The sequence below is a fragment of the Podarcis raffonei genome, chromosome 8 (assembly GCF_027172205.1).
Source record: "Podarcis raffonei isolate rPodRaf1 chromosome 8, rPodRaf1.pri, whole genome shotgun sequence".
In the NCBI taxonomy this organism is placed as follows: domain Eukaryota; kingdom Metazoa; phylum Chordata; class Lepidosauria; order Squamata; family Lacertidae; genus Podarcis; species Podarcis raffonei.
In genome coordinates this window covers 47,332,077-47,351,824 of record NC_070609.1, presented here as the reverse complement: position 1 = coordinate 47,351,824, position 19,748 = coordinate 47,332,077, and the positions used below count along the sequence as shown (strand labels likewise).

The window sequence follows — 19,748 nt, the reverse complement described above, 5'->3', positions numbered from 1 at the left end:
CGCACATATTAAAAATAGGGACCAAGCCACTCTAGAGTCTTTCATTCGTTTTTGTGGGGAGCGGGGGCAGGATGAGGAAGATATGGAGACCCACAAAGTTTTGAAAGCCACAGTATGGCAATTTAGATCTGCATATGAGAAAAAAGCAATAGTTGTGGGAGCAGGGGACTTCCCATTTTTCAGAGGATAAATACTCCTGTTGCAACAGGAATCATCTTAAAAAGATCAGTCTCCTAACAAGAAGAAAAACTCTCTTCTAAGCTGGTATGTGCTGACTTCCAATTTTTACAAGTACTTGTATTAAAAGACAAAATGGGGGGGGACTTCAATCTGCTTCCCAACTAAACAGGGGCACCATTTTAGTGAATCAAAATATTGTAATTGATCTAACTGATCAACCAACTTAAACACTGCAGCTCCGGCTATAAGGCACATAGGCTGCAATCCTATGCTCATTTATCTGGGGGTAAGCTCCATTAAACACAGAGGGACTTGCTTCTGAGCAAGCATGCATGAGATTGCTCTAATATAAAGCAATTTATGCTCAAGCAAAAGGTCTCCTCTGGATTCCAAAGGGAGAACATAGCCACTGCCTCAGGAGCAGCAGAAGCATCAATTATGTCCACATTAATGTGGCGTAAGAGTGTTGAACCAGGACATGGGACACGCAGGTTCAAATCCCCACTCTGCTATGAAGCTTTCTGCCAGTCTTTCTCTCTCTCTCTCGCTCACTCTGCCTAATGAACCTCAAAGCAGAACCACTCAAAGTGGTGGTACATGGACTGGGGCAGGCCTGTGAAACATCAGCTACTGGTCCGTGGTAACTTCACCACAGCCCAGGTTGGGTTGGACACTTCAAGATAGCTTGAGAAGCACCACCTCACAGCATTGTTGTAAAGAGAAAAATGAGGATGGAGACATTGTTCTAAGCTCCTTGGAGGAAGGGGAGTATGGTATTTTATTTTATTTTATAAATTAAGAGTTCCCCATTCATCACTGCTTAAAAAGTCACATTAATATACCCTCAGGACATGTCCAAGTTGACCCTCTTCTCTGGTTTCAGAATCCTTGTACTCCAGCAGAAGATTCACAATCCAAGGTTCCAAGTAGCAGGGCCTGTTTGTCTGGCTATCTTCATTGTCTAAACTGGAAAAAATAAGTAATTAAAATTACTAAGGCATGGGAAAATGTGCAAAATAGGAGGAAAGGGAAGTGGCATGGCAAAAAAAAATTGCTTGATGGTATCACACTAAATATCTTCCAGATTGCTATACCATTAAAACCAATTGTGCATTTATTCATCATTAAGAAAACAGAAAAACACAGAGAATGTTTGAGACAACATGAGCCATGTTACTCCGGAGAATGCTTCATATGCCCTTCCATGTGTATGTAGGTACACAGCCAATCCATGTTCAGCCATCTTAATGGGACTACTAGGACCTTAACACTTTCATATTCAATGACCTCACCTTCTCATGTAATCATCAGTATAGTAAACAATTTGCAAGTTGGTATACAGAAAGTTCATCCAAGAAGCTCTTCATTTTAACTAAAACACTATTCTTATTTGATAAAAAACAGAAACATGCACAGGGGAACCTCATGTTACGTACTGTCCTCCTTGCGAACGCTGCGGGTTACAAGCTCCGCTAACCCAAAAGTAGGTGCCCCTTGTTGTGAACTTTGCCCCGGGATGCGAGTGGAAGTCATGCGCCGGCAGCACGGCAGCAGCAGGAGGCACCATTAGTGAAAGCGCACCTCATGTTATGAGCAGTTTTGGGTTGCAAACTTCCAGAACGGATTAAGTTTGTAACCGGAGGTACCACTGTATTCTAAGCCAGGTGCTGTGTGGTAGAAAATTAGGTGTTTTGAGGAATAAGTTATGAGCATCATACAATTTTTATTTTAAAAAACACCCTCGATTGCAAAATTTACTCCTGTTGCACATCACTCTATTTTCAGATACTATTGCCAGAAATCAGAAGGGCTAGAAACTTGCAATATAAGTTTTGCAGAATTCTGTATTAGAGTCCAGATTTAGAGCAAAACTGGGGTGCAGGCAAGCAGTTCCTGAGAACAGAAGATCTTCCTTCCTGATACAGTTTCACCCATTAGTATCACTCCTTTCTCTTTTCTATTGAGATTCCCAGATTGCACTATGGGATTAGGAAGGGGTTTGCATTCACCCAATACCAACATAAAAAGCTTGCACAGACATGCCCACAAGGTCACTCACAGGGTACTCAAAGTGGTCTTTATCATGCTGGTGAATAGCATAAGGTTACCAGATTTTTTTCAATGAATCCAGGGACACTTCACTCTGAAATGAGTCAGAATGATAGGATTTTGTCAGGGGACTGATTTGTAAATCTGGGGACTGCCCCTGGGAAACGGGGGTGTCTGGTAACCTTAGAATAGAAGCCTAATGCAGATATGAAAGGAATATACATGGCTGGTCGTTGCTGGTCCAAGAAGAACTTACAATTTTGGACACCCACTGCAGAGCTACTATAAATGTGGGTTGATGCAAAAACAGCAGACTCTCATTAAATCTAAAAGTAAAACCTGTATTGACAGAACACTTTCTTAGACATAAGACAAATTCAGACTAAATTGAGTGGGAGAATTATTCTACAACCTATTTTATTCCCTGGTAAGAGGAAAAATATAGATAGGTGAACTATTACTATTTATTTATTTTATTTATATACAATAGCTTTAGGTATGGGTTTTACACACGTATTTTATGCCTGGCAGATAGGACTGGTTATATTACTTGGAAGGAAGCCCCAGCCCATCGAGATGCACGTGAAACTTCCATAGAGTAAAACCCTGCCCACACTTACATAGAAGCTAAGCCTCACTGCAATCGTTCGGGACTCGCAGCGCAATAAGCCTATGTAGTACGGAGGATGGATTGCATTTGCGCTGGAAGTGTATCCAAGTGGTCCAAAGCAAAAGATGCCGTGCACGCCTCTGTACAGCAACGGGAAAGTAATGTCCCGAGGTGGGAGGGTTGCTTCGGAAAATCAATATCCTACAGCGAGTAAAAGTCCGATTAAAAGGGAATACGGAGCACTCAAGAGCTTCGCCACCCGCCAGCTTATTCGGCGGCCTCTGCCTGCCAGCTACGCCAACGATACCCGGGATCTGCAAACTTACCCCGTGGGCTTTGAGTCCCGCAGAGACCTCCGCTCCCGATTCATAGGGGCAGCTGCCGAAGACCCGTGTCAAAGCGACCTGCCCCTTTCTCTGGATAGGAGCAAGGCCTCATTCCCGCTCCGCCAGGTGGACTCCTCCTCCCAGCGACTTCCCAACGCGACCCGAGCTACGTGGGCTGGCCGGAGGACGGGAGGGGCAGGCACGGGCGGCCCCTTCGCGTCTCGCCCTCCCCTCCCGAGCTTCCCTTGCAGCGCCTGCAAAGCAGGAAGAGGAAGCGACGTTGGCGCGGGCTTTCCGTTGTGCAAAGTAAACAGCTCGGCCAGCTCAAGATGTCGGACGCCGAGGCGGGCAGATCCGCGCAAAGAGACATCCTTTCCCCCCAGTTTCCTGAGCCTTGCCAACTGGCCCAAACTGTGCTGGCTTGAAGCAAGCTCTGCAGTGCACTCAACTGCTCTGTGAGCATTGTCATCTGAAGGCAGGATAAAAATGTTTACAATGAATAATAAATAATAATACCTTACTATATTTTCCGCACTTCCCTTTTCATTTCCCCAGGCCTTTAAAATTATATTATTGCTTTATGCTGTTGTAGCTCTCTGAATTTTACTCTTCTGTCCTCAGTTTAAATTGTTTTGCACAGTCACTTTTCCTCTGTTGTATAGTGATTGGTGATTTTATAATTGTATAGCACTTTGTTATTTTTTTGAAATTTTGTTTGATTAAATTCTGAAGAATGTCTCTGAGCCTCAGTCCCCTGAATTCTGGCTAATGCATTGGAGTGATGGTTTCATTCAAACCAGGAACTATTGTGGATGGATGATTATAACAATTCCAAAATTAGTGGGTGTTTAATTACGTGTAGGAGCATTAGTAGATGGAGAAGTATTCTTTATGCAATATCACCATCTGTTGGATCCTGCAGGAAATGCAGAGGCCCATTAACAGTGAAATCCTATTCCCATCTTTTCAGAAGTTGTATTAAGTAGGATTTTCTCCCAGAGGGCTATAATTAGGCCACATCCTACAGCAGTGCACAGAAAACCAGGTGGGGTACAGAGGCTTCACACCTGTGCAGGCATGCTCAGGTGTTAAATATGCACACAACTATCAAAGCCCTGTTAGCCCTGCCAGAACGGGGGGGTCAGGTACATACACAGCAACCAATGTCCTGCCCCATCAGCCATGCATATCCAGGAACAGTGCATGTGTAGCTGTGGGTGGAGTGAACTGTCAACATATGCCCTGCTCCTGGTGGCATTGTTAAAAGGTAAAGGGACCCCTGACCATTAGGTCCAGTCGTGACCGACTCTGGGGTTGTGGCGCTCATTTCACTTTATTGGCCGAGGGAGCTGGCGTACAGCTTCTGGGTCATGTGGCCAGCATGACTAAGCCGCTTCTGGCAAACCAGAGCAGCGCACGGAAACACTGTTTACCTTCCCGCCGGAGCGGTACCTATTTATCTACTTGCACTTTGACGTGCTTTTGAACTGTTAGGTTGGCAGGAGCGGGGACCAAGCAACGGGAGCTCACCCCGTCGCGGGGATTCAAACCGCCGACCTTCTGATCGGCAAGTCCTAGGCTCTGTGGTTTAACCCACAGTGCTACCCGCGTCCCTGGTGGCTTTGTTAGGTGTGAGCTTAAGCACCAAGTGGCAGGATGGCAGCTCGAGGGCCTCCACTCCCACAAATCCAATGACACAATCATGTTGCTGAAACCATAGAGGTAGAACAGATCTCAGAGGTCATTTAGTCCAACCAACTATTCTCAAGGCAGGATCTTCAGTCATATCTTGACTTACAGCCATATAATATAGCCTCTGTTTAAATACCGTATTTTTCGCTCTATAAGACGCACCAGACCACAAGACGCACCTAGTTTTTGGAGGAGGAAAACAAGAAAAAAAATATTCTGAATCTCAGAAGCCAGAACAACAAGAGGGATCGCTGTGCAGCGAAAGCAGCAATCCCTCTTGCTGTTCTGGCTTCTGGGATAGCTGCGCAGCCTGCATTCGCTCCATAAGACGCACACACATTTCCCCTTACTTTTTAGGAGGGAAAAAGTGAGTCTTATAGAGCAAAAAATACGGTACCTCCAGTGAAGGACAGTTTGTTTCACTGTCAGCCAGTTCTTGCCATCAGAGAGTTTCTGCAATGCAGGGATGGGGAACCTGTGGCCCTCGACTCCCACTAGCCCCAGACATCATGGCCAGTGGACAGGAATGATGGGTGTTGTAATCCAGCAATACCTGATTGATTTGTTGTCATGCTATGCCGATTTTAATTCAAATGAATTCCAAAGTGGCTTACAAACAATAAATAACATAATAACAAACTCAGCATAAATAATACAAAATACCGTATTTTTCCGTGTATAAGACTAGGTTTCCCCCCTAAAAAATAATGTCAAAAAATTAGGGGGACGTCTTATACATGGATATATCTCCCCCCATTTTCTTAAATCTGAATCCCCCAATACATGGGGTCGTCTTATAGACGGAAAAATACGGTAATTAACAAATCACGAATAAAACAATTATAATAACAATATAGCCTTGCTTGCCAGAGCAGCCATTCCAATTGTGGTGCCCTCAATGTATTTTGGGCCTCTATTCCCTGTGTCTCTGTTATTATTGGCTATGCTGGTTGGGGCTGATGAGAGGGTACCAGCTTAGAGAAAGTTGTTATTGAGCTACAGAGATCATCTGCCCAATTCCTGCATAAGCATCATTAAGATATTTGAAGACTGCTGTCATGTCTCCCAGCCATTTCAACCATAAAGTTCCTCAGAGGACTTGGTTTCCTGACCCCTCACCTTTCTGATCTTTCTCCTCTGGACACTTTCCAGTTTGTCAGTGTCCTCCTTAAAAGTGTGGCTCCCAGTACTGAACACAGAGTTTGAGATGCCACCTGAGCAGTGCAGAATTAGGTTTGTTGCACCTCTCTGGGATTTTCTAAATTAAGAGTGGTAAACAAACCTTCAAGTAGTCTGAAGGTTATTTGAAAACCTGTCTTTGTGCCAGTCTGAATATACACTGAACTCTTGCCTGCAACATAAAAAGTAAAGGTAAAGGACCTCTGACAGTTAAGTCCAGTTGTGAACGACTCTGGGGTTGCGGCGCTCATCTCGCTTTACTGGCCGAGGGAGCCAATGTTGGTCTGCAGGCAGTTTTTCTGGGTCATGTGGCCAGCATAACTAAGCCGCTTCTGGCGAAACCAGAGCAGCGCACGGAAACGCCATTAACCTTCCCGCCGGAGTGGTACCTATTTATCTACTTGCACTTTGACATGTTTTCAAACAGCTAGGTTGGCAGCAACATGTTGCCTGCAACATAGTAAACAGTAAAATAAAGAACCTCAGGTCATGCTGTTAGGTAATAGATCTATGGAACCGAACAGAAAGATTTCAGCTCTTATTGGTCTCAGAAAGTTTTAAGAAATTTTCAGAAGTTGTGGGGGTGCCACTCAGAAAATGGCTGCCACGGAGGGAATGTGGCATAACACAAAATGGCTGCCATGGGAAGTGTGGCTTAACACAGTATTAGAGACAACCACCCCCTGACCACTTTATGCTTACCCATAGGAAGTCAGCTATGTCCTGCTGGTGCTGATTATGGAGTTCACACAGAAATTGATTAGAAGATGCCTGCACATTTTCCTCCATAACTTACTTTCTAGGAGAGCTGGAGCCTTTTTAAAATGAAAATTCCAGAGTTTGGGGTACCTGTCCAGGGGCTATTGGAAGCCCTCATGGGTGCCATAGCACCTGTGGGCATCAAGTTGACAACCCATGCATTATATGCCTCCTACAAACTGAGTTTGGAAAAGGGTCTCATCTTAATGCATAGGGAAGTTGGTAAGTGAGGAGGCATTCCATCAGATATGCCATTTCAAATTTCAGAGCATGGTTCAGATGATACCTGCATTCTTCCATACCAAACCATTCCCCACTCTCTACACACAGAAAATTAGTATGTCAGAGAAAAAGGCTAGGATCCTTTCCCTTTGTGTGCTATTTTTTGTGGCAAGGATTTTTTTAGTATGGGGAAGCATTCAATCGAGTAAGCACTTATTTAGAAAAAAAAATATGGTAGCTGGGGACATAACAGAGGTTTATAAAATTTTGCACATTGGGAGCAAATGGATAGAGAACACTCTTGTCTTCCCCCATAATGATAAAATATCTCAGGGCCACCCATTGAAACTGATAGGCAGTAGATTCAGGAGACAAAAGTAATTACTTCTTCCCACAGCACTTAATTAACTTGTGAAATTCAGTGTTACAAGATGAGGCGATGGCCACTTGCTCAGAGAGCTTTAAAAGATAATTAGACCAATTAATGGAAAGCTAGGTCTATCAAGGAACATTAGTCATGATAGCTCTGTGGGACCAGGTAAGCAACAGGGGAAGGTGATTTCCCTGCTTCTGAGCTGCTGGGGACAAACAGGATGCTGGACTTCACAAGCCTGCACACAGTAATTGGAAGTGGAATTGTCCAGAAATCAGCACCTGGCATTCTTGGGCAACTGCTAGGACCCCGAAGGCCCAAGGGAAACTCAAATACATATGGCACTGTAGATGCCCAGGGAACACTCAGAGCTGGCAGGGTAAGAATGCTGAAACGAATACAAACAGCATGGCTGGCATGTCTGAAAACCTGACTCCACAGCCTTAGACTCATTGTGTTGGAAGATACCATTGAGGTCCTCTTGTCAAATCCTGGCAGCTCAACGCAGGATTCAGCCATAGCATCCTTAAGAGAAAACCATGCAGACTCTGCCAAAATGCCTCCAGCACAGGAGAGCCCACCACCTCCCAAGTCACTTTTGTTTTTGCTCCATCTCCTCTGCTAATGCATTTGCATCTCTTGTACACAACACATGCTGTGTCACACCCAATTGCACAGACTGGTTCACTGTATCTTCACCCTGTAGTGTAAACCACTAATATAATTCTGACAGCTGACAAATGAGTGGCGACTACGGCATTTGCATCTCCTTTTGGCAGCTCAGCATGACTGCTGCTCCGTTAATGGACTGAGCCTTGGATGATTGATTACAGTTCTGTGCCACTTTATCCAGAATGGCCCAAGGAGGTCAACCAGTTAAAAACTCATAAGACATCTCCATAAAACTACAGTACACTGCTATTTTTCTCATAATAAAAATAATCATCACATTTTTTGAAGAAAAACTTTATATAATATAGACTATTTTGTCAATTAGAATGCCTCTTGTTGCTGTACACTTAAATGCAGGCAGATCCAGAAGACTTTAGCTCTGGAACAAACAGAAAAAACATGAATTGTCATTCATGTAGTGCAGGATAGAGGGAAGCACAGCACCACAACTTTCAGAACATCTGCTAGAGCACCAGGATAATTGACAGGTCCTCTTTGTTATGGTAAGTGAATGAGGTGATAGTGAGACTATCAAGTGAGTTTGTGACTGATTAGCATGGAGAAAGTTAAGAGAATGAAGAAAATAATCAAAGGAGAGGTTGGATACTTTTTTTCCTTTTCTTTGTTGGGGTTCCTACTTCACACTAGCAGTTTAAATGGTACAGTTTCTTGCAAGATTGCTTTCATTTCTAATTAAAAGCTAAAAGGTGAATTTTCAGCTTGTTGAATACCTTTTGCTAAAGCTTGAAGTGTTTTAAAAGCTGAATCTATGCAGTCAAAACTAAGCACCATTGAGTTCAATGGAGCTTAATTTCAGGTAAGTACAAGATCACAGTCACACTGATTCAAAAACATTGGTGTTACACTATATATACTCCTGTTCATTGATGTGTATGTGAACAAATGGTACGACACACCCAACATGCATTTTTGTTTTAAATAGTTTAGTATTGTGTTTGAATGCTGTAACTCACCCTGGGACCTGAGGGTGAAGGGCGAGTAATAAATAACAGAACAAAATGGAAAATTCTGGAAAAGCTTGAATGGGGTTTACTTCTGAGTAGATTGTGAAAAGGATCCCACTTAGCCTTCTTTAGTCTACTCTGCGGTTTTACTAATATTTTGTGTTGTTTTTCTCACTCTGTTCCACTTTCATTTTGATAGTAAGCCACCTTGAATATCTGTTTAAAAGTCAGCCATTAAATAAATTGAGCAGTCAGGGTTTATCCAGCAACATTTCTAGCTTGGGTGCCTTTGTAGTGATGCAGACTGAATGCAACACATAATTCATTATCTCTGCTGATGGACCAGCTGCCTTTGGCTTTCCCTCAGCCATCATCTATCTGCAGCCATTCCAATGGGCTTCCTGAACTGTTTCCATCCCAACTGGTCATTACAATTTTTAACTGCTGATCCTGTCCTTTTTTTTTTTGATGTTGCAATTGTTATGGCCTTGTAAGCAGCCATCCCGAGTGGTATATTTGCACAAAGAGCAGGATTAAAATGCTCTAATTTAGAAAGAAAGAAACTATAATAACTAGTGACCAAGCTTTATTTTATCCCTCTCCTTCCTCCCCATTGCTTTTTCCTTGTGTGTATTGTACTATCTTTTAGATCAGAAGCCTGGGGCCAGGGACTGTTTTCCAGCACAGTGGTACCTCGGTTTACAAACAGTCCTGTTTACAAACTATTCGCTTTACAAACTCCGCAAAACCGGAAGTAGTGTCCCGGTTTGCGAACTTTACCTTGGTTTACGAATGGAAGCCAAACGGTGGAAGGGCACCAGTGGCGGGAGGCCTCATTAGGGAAAGCATGCCTCGGTTTAAGAACGGATTAGGTTTAAGAACGGACTTTTGAAATGGATTAAGTTCGTAAACCAAGTTACCACTGTACCTCAGGTTACAGGCGCTTCTGCTTACAGACGCTTCAGCTTACAGACTCCACTAACCTAGAAACAGTACCTTGGGTTAAGAACTTTGCTTCAGGATGAAAACAGAAATCGCACGGCGGCAGCGGGAGGCCCCATTAGCTAAAGTGGTACCTCAGATTAAGAACAGTTTCAGGCTAAGAACTGACCTCCAGAATGAATTAAGTTCTTAACCTGAGGTACCACTGTACAGAATTGCCTTCAGAAGGCTTGGAGGTCAGATAACTCTATACCCTCCAACATTACTCCAATGAAAATAGGGACATCCTAAGGAAAAGTGGGACATTCTGGAATCTAATCAGAAATTGGGACAGCTTCAATAAATCAAGGACGTCTATGGAAAATAAACACACTTGGACAGTGTTCTCGAAGCTACCAGCATGAGTCTGACCAAACTGTGGGAGGCAGTGGAAGACAGGAGTGCCTGGCGTGCTCTGGTCCATGGGGTCACGAAGAGTCGGACACGACTAAACAACAACAAGGGTCTGTTTTTGTTTAGCCAAGTCTAACCTGACACGTTTTAATTTCTTTTTAGCTTGCTATTGATTTTAATTATTTTTGTATTTTTTAAAATGCAAGCAGTGACAATTTCACACAGGGGTTCTGTTCCCGGCCCTTGTGTCTGTCAGCGGAGTTTGCATAAGAACGCCCATCTTCATCCCCCATTCTGTCCCCAAAGACCCAGGCATCGGGGATTGCGTGTCAACTGGACACACCTAAAATGGTTGCTGCCTATACCTGTTTTTAGCTATCTTTAACTGATAAAATTAAATGTTTGGGAGGGGGGTTGTAAACCGCTTAGCAGCCTATTTACAATCAAGTGGCATGTAAGTTTTGTTAACACATAAATGTGAAAATGTGATCAGGTGGACCTGTGCTACCAGCACAGAGTGAGTAGAAGAAAGCTGAATGTGAAAAGAGCCCAGAATATAGTTTAAGGCAGAGCTTTCCAAACGTTTCATGCTGGTGACATACTGTTTAGACATGCATCATTTCAAAACACAGTAATTCAGTTTTATTAGCAATCTGGAGGTTAAACTAACCCCTTTCCAGGAGCACAGGGAGTGTTCGCGTGGCACACAGATTGGAAAGCTCTGGTCTAAGGGTACATAAGGCAGCTTACCTTACCTCAAGCTAGGCAGGTCCAGGTGTGGGCACCAACTGAGCCCTCCACATATGTTGGGTTGGCTTCCAAGATGGAATAAACAAACACACACACAAAAATAAACTCTGCAGTGCCAGTCCAAAGCATTTTGTTGCCTGAAGTGGAGCACCTAACATTCCCTCCCCATTCTGAGCACAACAATTCACAATGTTTCACTGCACCATTCTGTTCAGACATCAGTTCTTGCTTTTATCTAGCCTTCCTAAATTCCATCATGTGAAGCAGCCAACTTCACCTTGCTGCCTCCCCACTGGGAGACCTATGAAAACTGGTCCCACAGTAATTGTTTGCGGAGTGCAAAAGCCAAAAAGGCACAATATGGCAAGGGCCTTTTTACCTCCATCAGACATCTGCTAAGTTGCTGACTTCAGGCAGGCTGAACACCTGCCAGAGCTGCAGATAGATACGTACAAGCTCAGCACCAGCCTGGTGGGGCAAGATACACCCCAGGGTTTGCTGCAACCCATATTCTGGGCAGAGATAAGGAGCTCAACAAGCAGCCAAGGTGGAACCGCCTTCGGTACTTGCACCCAGCCCATTGTGTGAGCTGTCAGGCTACAAGGAGTCACAGGGGAGGAATGGTCCTGCTTAAGAGCAAACCCAGGGCAAACTGGACTCCCCACTGAAACTCTGCAGTCTGCTGCAGCAAGAAACACAAGGGTGTTGTTGGGGGGGCAATGAGTCCAAGTCCTACATCTCTTGCCTGCTTCTCCCCCCCCCAATTTTAAAAATGGGTTTTTTCCCCTTTAAAAAATGCTTACAGGGTAGCTAGCTGAGTGCAGCGCAAAGCACAGTGCTGGTTGTGGTGTACTGTTTTTTTAAGGAAAAAGTAGGGAATGTTAGCACAGGTGAAAGTTGTTTAATCAACCAAATTCCTTATGTCTGGCAGTCCTGCCACTGTTTGCTTAGTTTTAGAAGATTGTGGTTAATTAAGCCCTACTTAGAGTAAACACAAATTAACAAACCTAGTTTAGTCAAGTTAATGAACTTCAATGGGTCTACTCTGAGTAGGACTAGCCTTGACAACCACCCTCAGTATCTAAATGACAAACACTTACAGAAGATTTTGATGTCTTCAAGTTTGTCTTACTCAAGCCTAGCCAAGGTGGTGCCCTCCAAATGTTGTTGGACTGCAGCTCACATTATCCCTGATCACTGGCCACACTGGCTGGAGCTGATGGGAGTTGTAGTCCACCAAATAACTGGAAGGCAGCAGCTTGTTTGCCCCTGGACTCCTAACTGCATGTTTCGGCAGCAGGCATTACACCGGTGAAATCCCAGTGCAATTGGCTTGCTCTAGCTGTGCATCATGAGAAAGCAAGAGACAAGGCTGCTATTATTGCAAGTCAATAAATACAATTCAGGGCGTGTCCACACTTCCTCTTGTCCCACCACTTTCCCCCAGGGAAAACCTACTCCTTGCCACTGAATCAAAGCAGACATTGATTGGATTTTTCGTGGATTGACGTTTACACCAATTCAGTGGTGAATAGTGGGTTTTCCCAGGGAAAGCAGTGGGGCAAACAGAAAACGGCTCAGACCCACACTTTCTAGGCACAGAACTAGCAAGGCTTAAGGGATATGGTACAAGCCCTTAGTCCTCCTCAAACGCAGCCTTTGAGGCTGTAGTCCTCTACATAGGGGTGAGGAACCTCAGGTCCAGGGGCTGAAAGTGGCCCTCTAGGCCTCTCTGCCCAACAGTGGATGGAAAGGTGTGTGTGTTGGCTGTCTGCCTGCATGTGTAAACCTCTGACTTTTGTCTGGCTGGAATGCAACCTGCTGTAGAAAGATACAAGTTGCATCCATTGCTCTGCCCACCTTTGCCTCTGGCCTGCCAACCACCGGCATGTGCTCCCTGAAAGGTTCCACATGAGGGAATGTGGTCCTCATGTTAAAAAGCCATTAAACACAATTGGACTTATTTTAACAATGTGTTGGATCACCCTCAAAGTATGTGTAATTTAACTGGATCAACATCTTCTCCTATTACATTCATCTCTTTCCCACTCTCTTCCTCCCCCTCCTTATGTTGCCTTCCCTGTATCAGATTTTTAGACTGTGCTCATCCGTTGAAGGACCTTACTCTTATTCTTTAAAATACCATGCACATCCATGATGAGAATAGCCCATAGTCAGGGTGATGGAAGTTGGAGTCCAGGAGCATCTGGAGAACTACATATTGGTCACTCCTAATAGAGATCAATCTACACACATATATACTGGAAGGCTGCCTTTCCAAGTCCAAGACATGTGCCTTGCAAACAAGCTTTGAGCCCCAGAACCTATTATTTTTAAATAAATAAATAAATAAATAAATAAATAAATAAATAAATAAATGATTTCAGCATGCTGGAGATAAGCACAAATCCTGGTGGCACTGTGTGGCTGCTTAACATTCTCTCTCCTTTGGTTGAGAATCATCAGGAACCAGTCCAATACTAAGTCAGGAGAATACAGCAAAAGGGGTTTTTTTGCCCTCCAAAATACAGAGATGGGCATGGATAGAGGACGTGAGAAAGCTGAGGAAGACCTGTCCTCCCTGCGATTCCACAAATAGTCTGATGCCCATTTTGCCTTTGTGGCATTGGCCAAGCCTAGGGTGAGGGGAATGGGAACGTTTGGGGTCACCAGCAGCTAAAATTGTCTGGCTAAAATCTGAGGGGGGAGAGAAATATAGCTCAGTTCCTGTGCCTGGCCACTGCATCAGCAGCAGCACAGCTTGCAATAAATCCAGTGGGGAAACGGACCGAAACGTTCCCATTATTACAGAATGGCATCTGTACTCCCTCCCCGACACAGCCTCCTTTACAAACATGAGCCAGGCTCTCCTCACAGAAAGAGAGAGAGAGAGAACAGCCAGACAAGGTCATCCTAAGAAGCTGCTGGAAAAGAGAGGTGTGAGTTTAAAACACACACACAGCTTTCAGCCTCCTGTTCAGAAGGGCAGGAGAGATGAAAGGCCCCTTTGTCTCACCCAACCTGCGGCACGTGTTTGTTGTTATTTCTGGGTCTCAAAATTAGGAAGATGAGAATGTGGGGACCACAAGGAACAATACCCTCTTAGGGCATTCATCCTGACTTGTTTGCAAGGCGATTAGTAGTCGTTGGTGAGGCTAGACGGTGTTACATTAGAGCAAGTGTTGTGTGACACAATTTCCAGTGCATTCTGCACAGGAAGGGAAGGGAAAGGGGAATGCTAGTAAGACAGGTCATAACAGAAATTCATAATATTATGCATGGTATAGAGAAGCTGGATAGAGATATATTTCCACCCCTCCCTTCTCCATCATACTAGGATTAGGGTTAACTAAGTTGAGTTGATTGGCAGTAGGTTTTTTAACTTGTGAAACTCAGTGCCACAGGATGTGGTGATAGCATCTAAGTTGCAGAAGGCTTTAAAAGTGGATTAGACTAGACAAATTCTCAAGGAATGAGAACTCAATGAACAGCTATCAGCCACAATGACCATAGCAAACTTTCATATTCAAAGGCAGTTGGCGTCTCAATATCAGTTGCGGGGAGGGAGGGACTGTAGGGGGCACTGCCTTCATGCCTTCCTTGTGGACTTCTCAGAAGCATCTGGCCAACCACTGTAGGAAATGGGTTGCTGGGTTAGATGGTTCAATCCAGCAGGAGTCTCCTTACTTCCTTACTCCACCAAATAAGAACACTTAACATTGTAAAGCGGTTTTGTGCACTCTTACAACCTGATACATCAACAGGGAGCAGGAAAACTATTGGCAGGCCTCTTGCTGCCAACTCCTTTAATTTTAATCCAAGCCTCACCAAGTCTGTAGATTCTTTTAAAGTGCAAAATCAAACAAACAAACAAAAACCCATGCAATAAAACTGCAAAGAGAATCTCTTTCATGTTCAAAAGGCCTATTTCCAGCCCCTGTGGTGGAAGGAAAAACTTGGCAAATGTCAATGTGTGACAGAGGGGGGAAAATATTAAAGACTTTGATCCAAAAATAAACAAAAGAATAGCATCAAGAAACTTCTCTTTTTTAGTTTAAGTTAAAATTCATGAGATTAATACAATCTTGCGGGGCTGGGGAGGGCTGTGCTGACTCAGGTTTTGAAGACTTGCTCCCAGCTGCTTTCTCCCATTTCTATCTTTAATGGCTGGGAGGAGTGGAGGCTTCGGTTTTTAATGGTGGGAGGGGGAGAGACTGGGAAGAAGCTCCAGAGCTAAACTCGTCCATGGAAAAGGGATGTAGCCAGGGATTTTTCCCCCAGCTGGAACTCACTGGAACTCAGTTCCGGCACCTCTCATGTGGGTGCCATTGCCATTATAAAACAAGGGAGACATTCATGGTGAGCTCCGGCATCTCTTTTTCTAGCAAAATAGCACTGGATGTAGCTGCATGGTAGAACATCTGTTTTGCACCCAGAAGGTCCCAGGCTCAGTCCTCAGCATCTCCAGGTACAGCTGGCAATTGCCCTTGTATGAAACCCTGCCTGGTAGAGCTACTGCAAGTCACTGGACAATACTGAGCTACAATATTAGAGCATCTGCCTTTCATGCAGAAGGTCCTGGGAATGTCCACTGCCTGAAGCCCTGGAGAGCTGTTGCCAGTCATTGTGCACAATACTGAGCAAGAACAAACAGTGGCCTGACTTGGCATAAAGCATTTCCCATCAGGGCAGGAGTTTGGGGCAGAAGTTCAGGGCCCCACTCAGCAGAACTGAGCAGGAGCACCCCCAAAGACAGCAGGACTCACCATCTAAAGATTGCGATGCACAAGGACAATAAATCCAGAGCCTAAATTTTGCTAACTGTACCATGACTCTAGTGTATGAATTGGATGAGACTGGGCTTATCACCTAACCCTGGTTTTGTCAATTTCTGCTCAGAGGAACATAGTAGGTGCAATTGATCTCTTCTCCCTTCTTTCATTTGACAACTTAGCAAGAAAAGAAGAAAAGGGGGGAAGATTCCAGGTAGATAACTGCACTCCACTCTCAGTCCCCAGAGAGACAGGCCTCAGGAATCGTGCCCATTTCTGTTACAATCTTAAGGGCTCCGCCAGTATCCCTGCCTCAGACAACAACTGGGACTAGATGCTAGAGTTCCTTGAAGGGTAGATTTTCTCATATGACCTTCATTATGGGAAACAGCATTTCATATTAATAAGAATCTGCACATGGGAGATTCCAGAAGGGTAGCCTTGTTAATCAGTCGCAGAAAACACAAACACAAACAAGCCCTACAGCACCTTAAAAACCTTATTGTGGCAGAAACTTTCATGCACTAAACAGAAGTGGGGAGCCGTTTTGGCTCCTCAGGCAAAACCCTTATCAGATCTAGGCTGGTGGGCCAAGTTGGACAGGCAGGCAAGGCCATCCCCTCTCAATCACCTGATGTCACAACGATGTCAGGTAATTGGGAGCCTTGAGGTCCCATTGTTGGGACTTCAAAGCACCACACAGTGCTTGCAAAGTGCTTTAAAGCACCTGAGGCTTGGGGTTTACCCTTGCCAGTTTCCCCTTGCACTTTAAGGCTCCCAATTGGCACAGGCAGCTGTGTCTCTATCTAACCCACACCTGTTGTCACACAAAACATTAGGTGTGGGGCAGGTGGGCATGGTTTTGGGAAAACGGGTTTGCAGGCCAAATCTGAACCCCTGGCCAGCCAAGTTTGGCCCATAGACTGGAGGTTACCTACCTCTGTACTAGAGGGAACTTTATCAAATGTATGAAGCAAATGTATCCTCAACTAATACACGAGAAGGGGGAGGGGATTGTAAACTTTAAGAATAGAAGTCATGACATCCCTAAACTGCACCTCTTATATTTTGTGGTATTTGAGCCCTACTGTTCACATCATCTCTCTGTCTGTCTCCCTGTGTACATACTGTATATTATGAATCTGCTAACCAAGGACTGCATTTCATGCATCTGAAGAAATGAGCTCCCATCTACAAATATATAATTGTCTTTAAAAGTGCCCTAAGGCTTCTCTGTGTCTTTGCATTTAGAGATTACATTGTAAATAAGTGCTTAATTCTTAAGTAGAGGCCTGCCAAGACTCAAGTCTGCTCTGAACTTGAAGCTCTTTGTCATCATCCTGGAGGCATGGGGATCAGCCAGCATCGAAAGGTCCAGGAGAAATCTTGTACATGCACAAGAATCAGGGGTCTATGTAACTTTGCAGTCTTATACAGAAATCTCCAAGGATTCAGCAGTGCTGAGTGCAGCAGTGCTGAATTCAGCAGCAATGGTAGCTCTTAGTGCAGCCAGTGAGCCCACCAAGAGCATGAGTGGGATAAGGTGTCCGGGAGTGTGGCAACATGTGCCCTGACAGGGTGGCAAGGAGGTGGCAAGGACAGTTCTGGATATGTTACCACCCCCCCCACCAAAGTTTAGCCTTCCTTCACCCTCTCTTCACCCTCAGTTTGTCAACATGGTTTGTCAAGCAGTGTTGTTGTTTTGTTTTTGAAGAGAAGACAGCATAGAAAACAAAAACCTATATACCAGGTGATGTGTGGGGAACCTCCAGACTATGAGCAAGGCATGGCTTATCCACCTCTCTTCCAAGTCCTGCCCACTCTGATTTCCCCACACCCATAGCCCCATTTTCACTGCTGCCTGCTGAGCAGATGGGCACCAAGGGAATGGAGGTCTATACTGTGTTAGGTGGGGGGGGCAGCTGATATGCCTAGTGTTGCTGCTGCCTGACAGAAATGCAAGAGACATTTACAGGCAGATTTCCCCCCTCCCCTCCATCACTTTCATGCCCCGCCCCCAGGTCTTGTTGGATACTGACTGGGTCTGATGGGAATCCGGCAATATCTGCAGGCCACCAATTTCCCACCCCTGTTTACAAGGGTTCTGAGCAAGAAACAAACAAATTTGGAGCTCTGGGAAATAATTCCCAGACTGGTAATCTGGCAAAAACTTACTTCAGTTGTGGCTACACTATATTAGGCTTTCTACTCACAGCTAAATGCACTCTCCTCTTTATTATTTCACACCTCACAGAATAGATATCACACAAATATCTGGTGAGTCAACAACAACAACAGCAAAAAAAGAGGTCAGTGGTGCTGTAACTATTTACACTGTCCCAATAGAAAACATCTGCTGCACGGCAAAGCAAATAATGTACAAAGTCTCCACTATTGATCAACACTGTTCTTTCAATCCTTTTAAAAATCTGTGTTCTTCTGCTCTGATACTCCCCAGTGCATTTCACATGAGATGATCCCCCCTTCTCAAGGGTAATTAAAAGAATTCAAAGAGCTGCAATCATTCAGCAGCAGCATGTATCTCCGTGTACTGTGAGTCATAAAGTGTGTAGTTCCTAATCTAGCATCGAATCTGACCGTTTTTTCAGGACACCAAGAAGCTTACATTTCCTTCCTTCCTTAAGTTTTTGCTCTCATAACCTTCAACAACACAGTCCAGATACCTCACAAGCATGCAGAAAACCCAAAACAGTACAGTTACTGTACAATTACCAAGATACATGCAAATATGTCTATATAGCATTTGGGCTTTTAACCCCAGAGTTTCTGCCATGAATTTCTCTAGTCCTTTTAAGAAGTCCACAGGCAGAATAGCATTCTATGGCAGTGAGTTCCATAGATCTGGTAGAGAAAAAGCTTTTTCTGTCAGAAACTACATAGTTTAGAACAAAGTTTTCAAGCTGTTTGAAAGTGGGGTGACTTGTCAGCAGTATGTAAAGCCTCCCTGCTCTAGTACATCAACATATTTTTGATGGTGGGGGAGGGGGAAGGTGAGATCAATTCAATGCACATCTAATATGCTAGCCAACACTGAGTGTAAATCAAGTTCTGCTAGCCAAAAGAAAGTTACACTATATTTGCAACTCCAGAATATACTACTTGCACAGTGACACGTGAGTAGCACAGAAGTCGCGTCCATGCATCCTCATGGGGTGTGGGTTCACTTGCATGGGTCTCTCTGCTGCCAGAAAGTGCTTGTGTGCACCAGCCACCAAAAGGGGCCTCCAATCCATTTCCTTATTGCTACTCACTGGCAAGGCTCTGAGAGTCTCCTATACCGCCGTCCTGCCCCTCATGTTCCATCTTTCCCCGACGCAGAGCTTGGACGGCAGCCAGAAGGTTATCAGTCTTTCTTCCCCACTGCGTTTCTCATTAGAATGGCTGCAAAACGAACGTGTGCAGCTGCCTTGAGCTCCGAGGCTGCAGGCAGTACCTCCTTTTTTGCACTTATTAGAGCAACAGCAGCTACATCTGCTGTTAATTCTGAACCACAACGACGCTCTTAACAAAAGCAACAAGCAGAGGCTATTGCAGCACTTAACTAATGAAGGCTCGACCTCTCTGCCTCAAGTAGAAGCCAGACAACCCCGGGGAGGCGGATTCCCCCAGCGTCCGCGCGCGCGCGAACTGCCGTCCAATTCGCCCTCCTTTTGATCTCGCGCCGTCGGATACACCTTGGAACGCCCCGGGCCCCGGTTACCTAGGCGACGTTGTCAGCAACCTTCCATCCTTGCGCCGCGGACGTTCTGAGCCCGCCCTCTTCGGCCGGCCTACGCCAATCGCGCGGCATCCCCCCAACCTGCTGGGGGCTGACGTCATGGCCGGTGAGTTCTCTCTCCTGGC

At 44.8% G+C, this 19,748-nt stretch overlaps 1 protein-coding gene across 2 annotated transcripts in view; it reads right to left on the bottom strand.

Moving 5' to 3' along the window:
- Positions 1-19,739, bottom strand: part of LOC128419280 (uncharacterized) — a 28,924-nt gene extending 9,185 nt beyond the window's left edge. The window contains exons 1-2 of one of the 2 annotated variants that reach the window (XM_053399754.1): positions 19,606-19,739; positions 1,023-1,146 (exon numbers count right to left, since the gene is read on the bottom strand). In XM_053399754.1, coding sequence (XP_053255729.1) covers positions 1,023-1,146; positions 19,606-19,724 — 243 coding nt within the window. In that variant the 5' untranslated portion in view covers positions 19,725-19,739. Of the gene's footprint in view, positions 1-1,022; positions 1,147-3,165; positions 3,487-19,605 lie in introns of those variants that run through there. The other variant, XM_053399755.1, reaches the window with a different exon arrangement.
- Between the last annotated feature and the right edge of the window lie 9 nt (positions 19,740-19,748).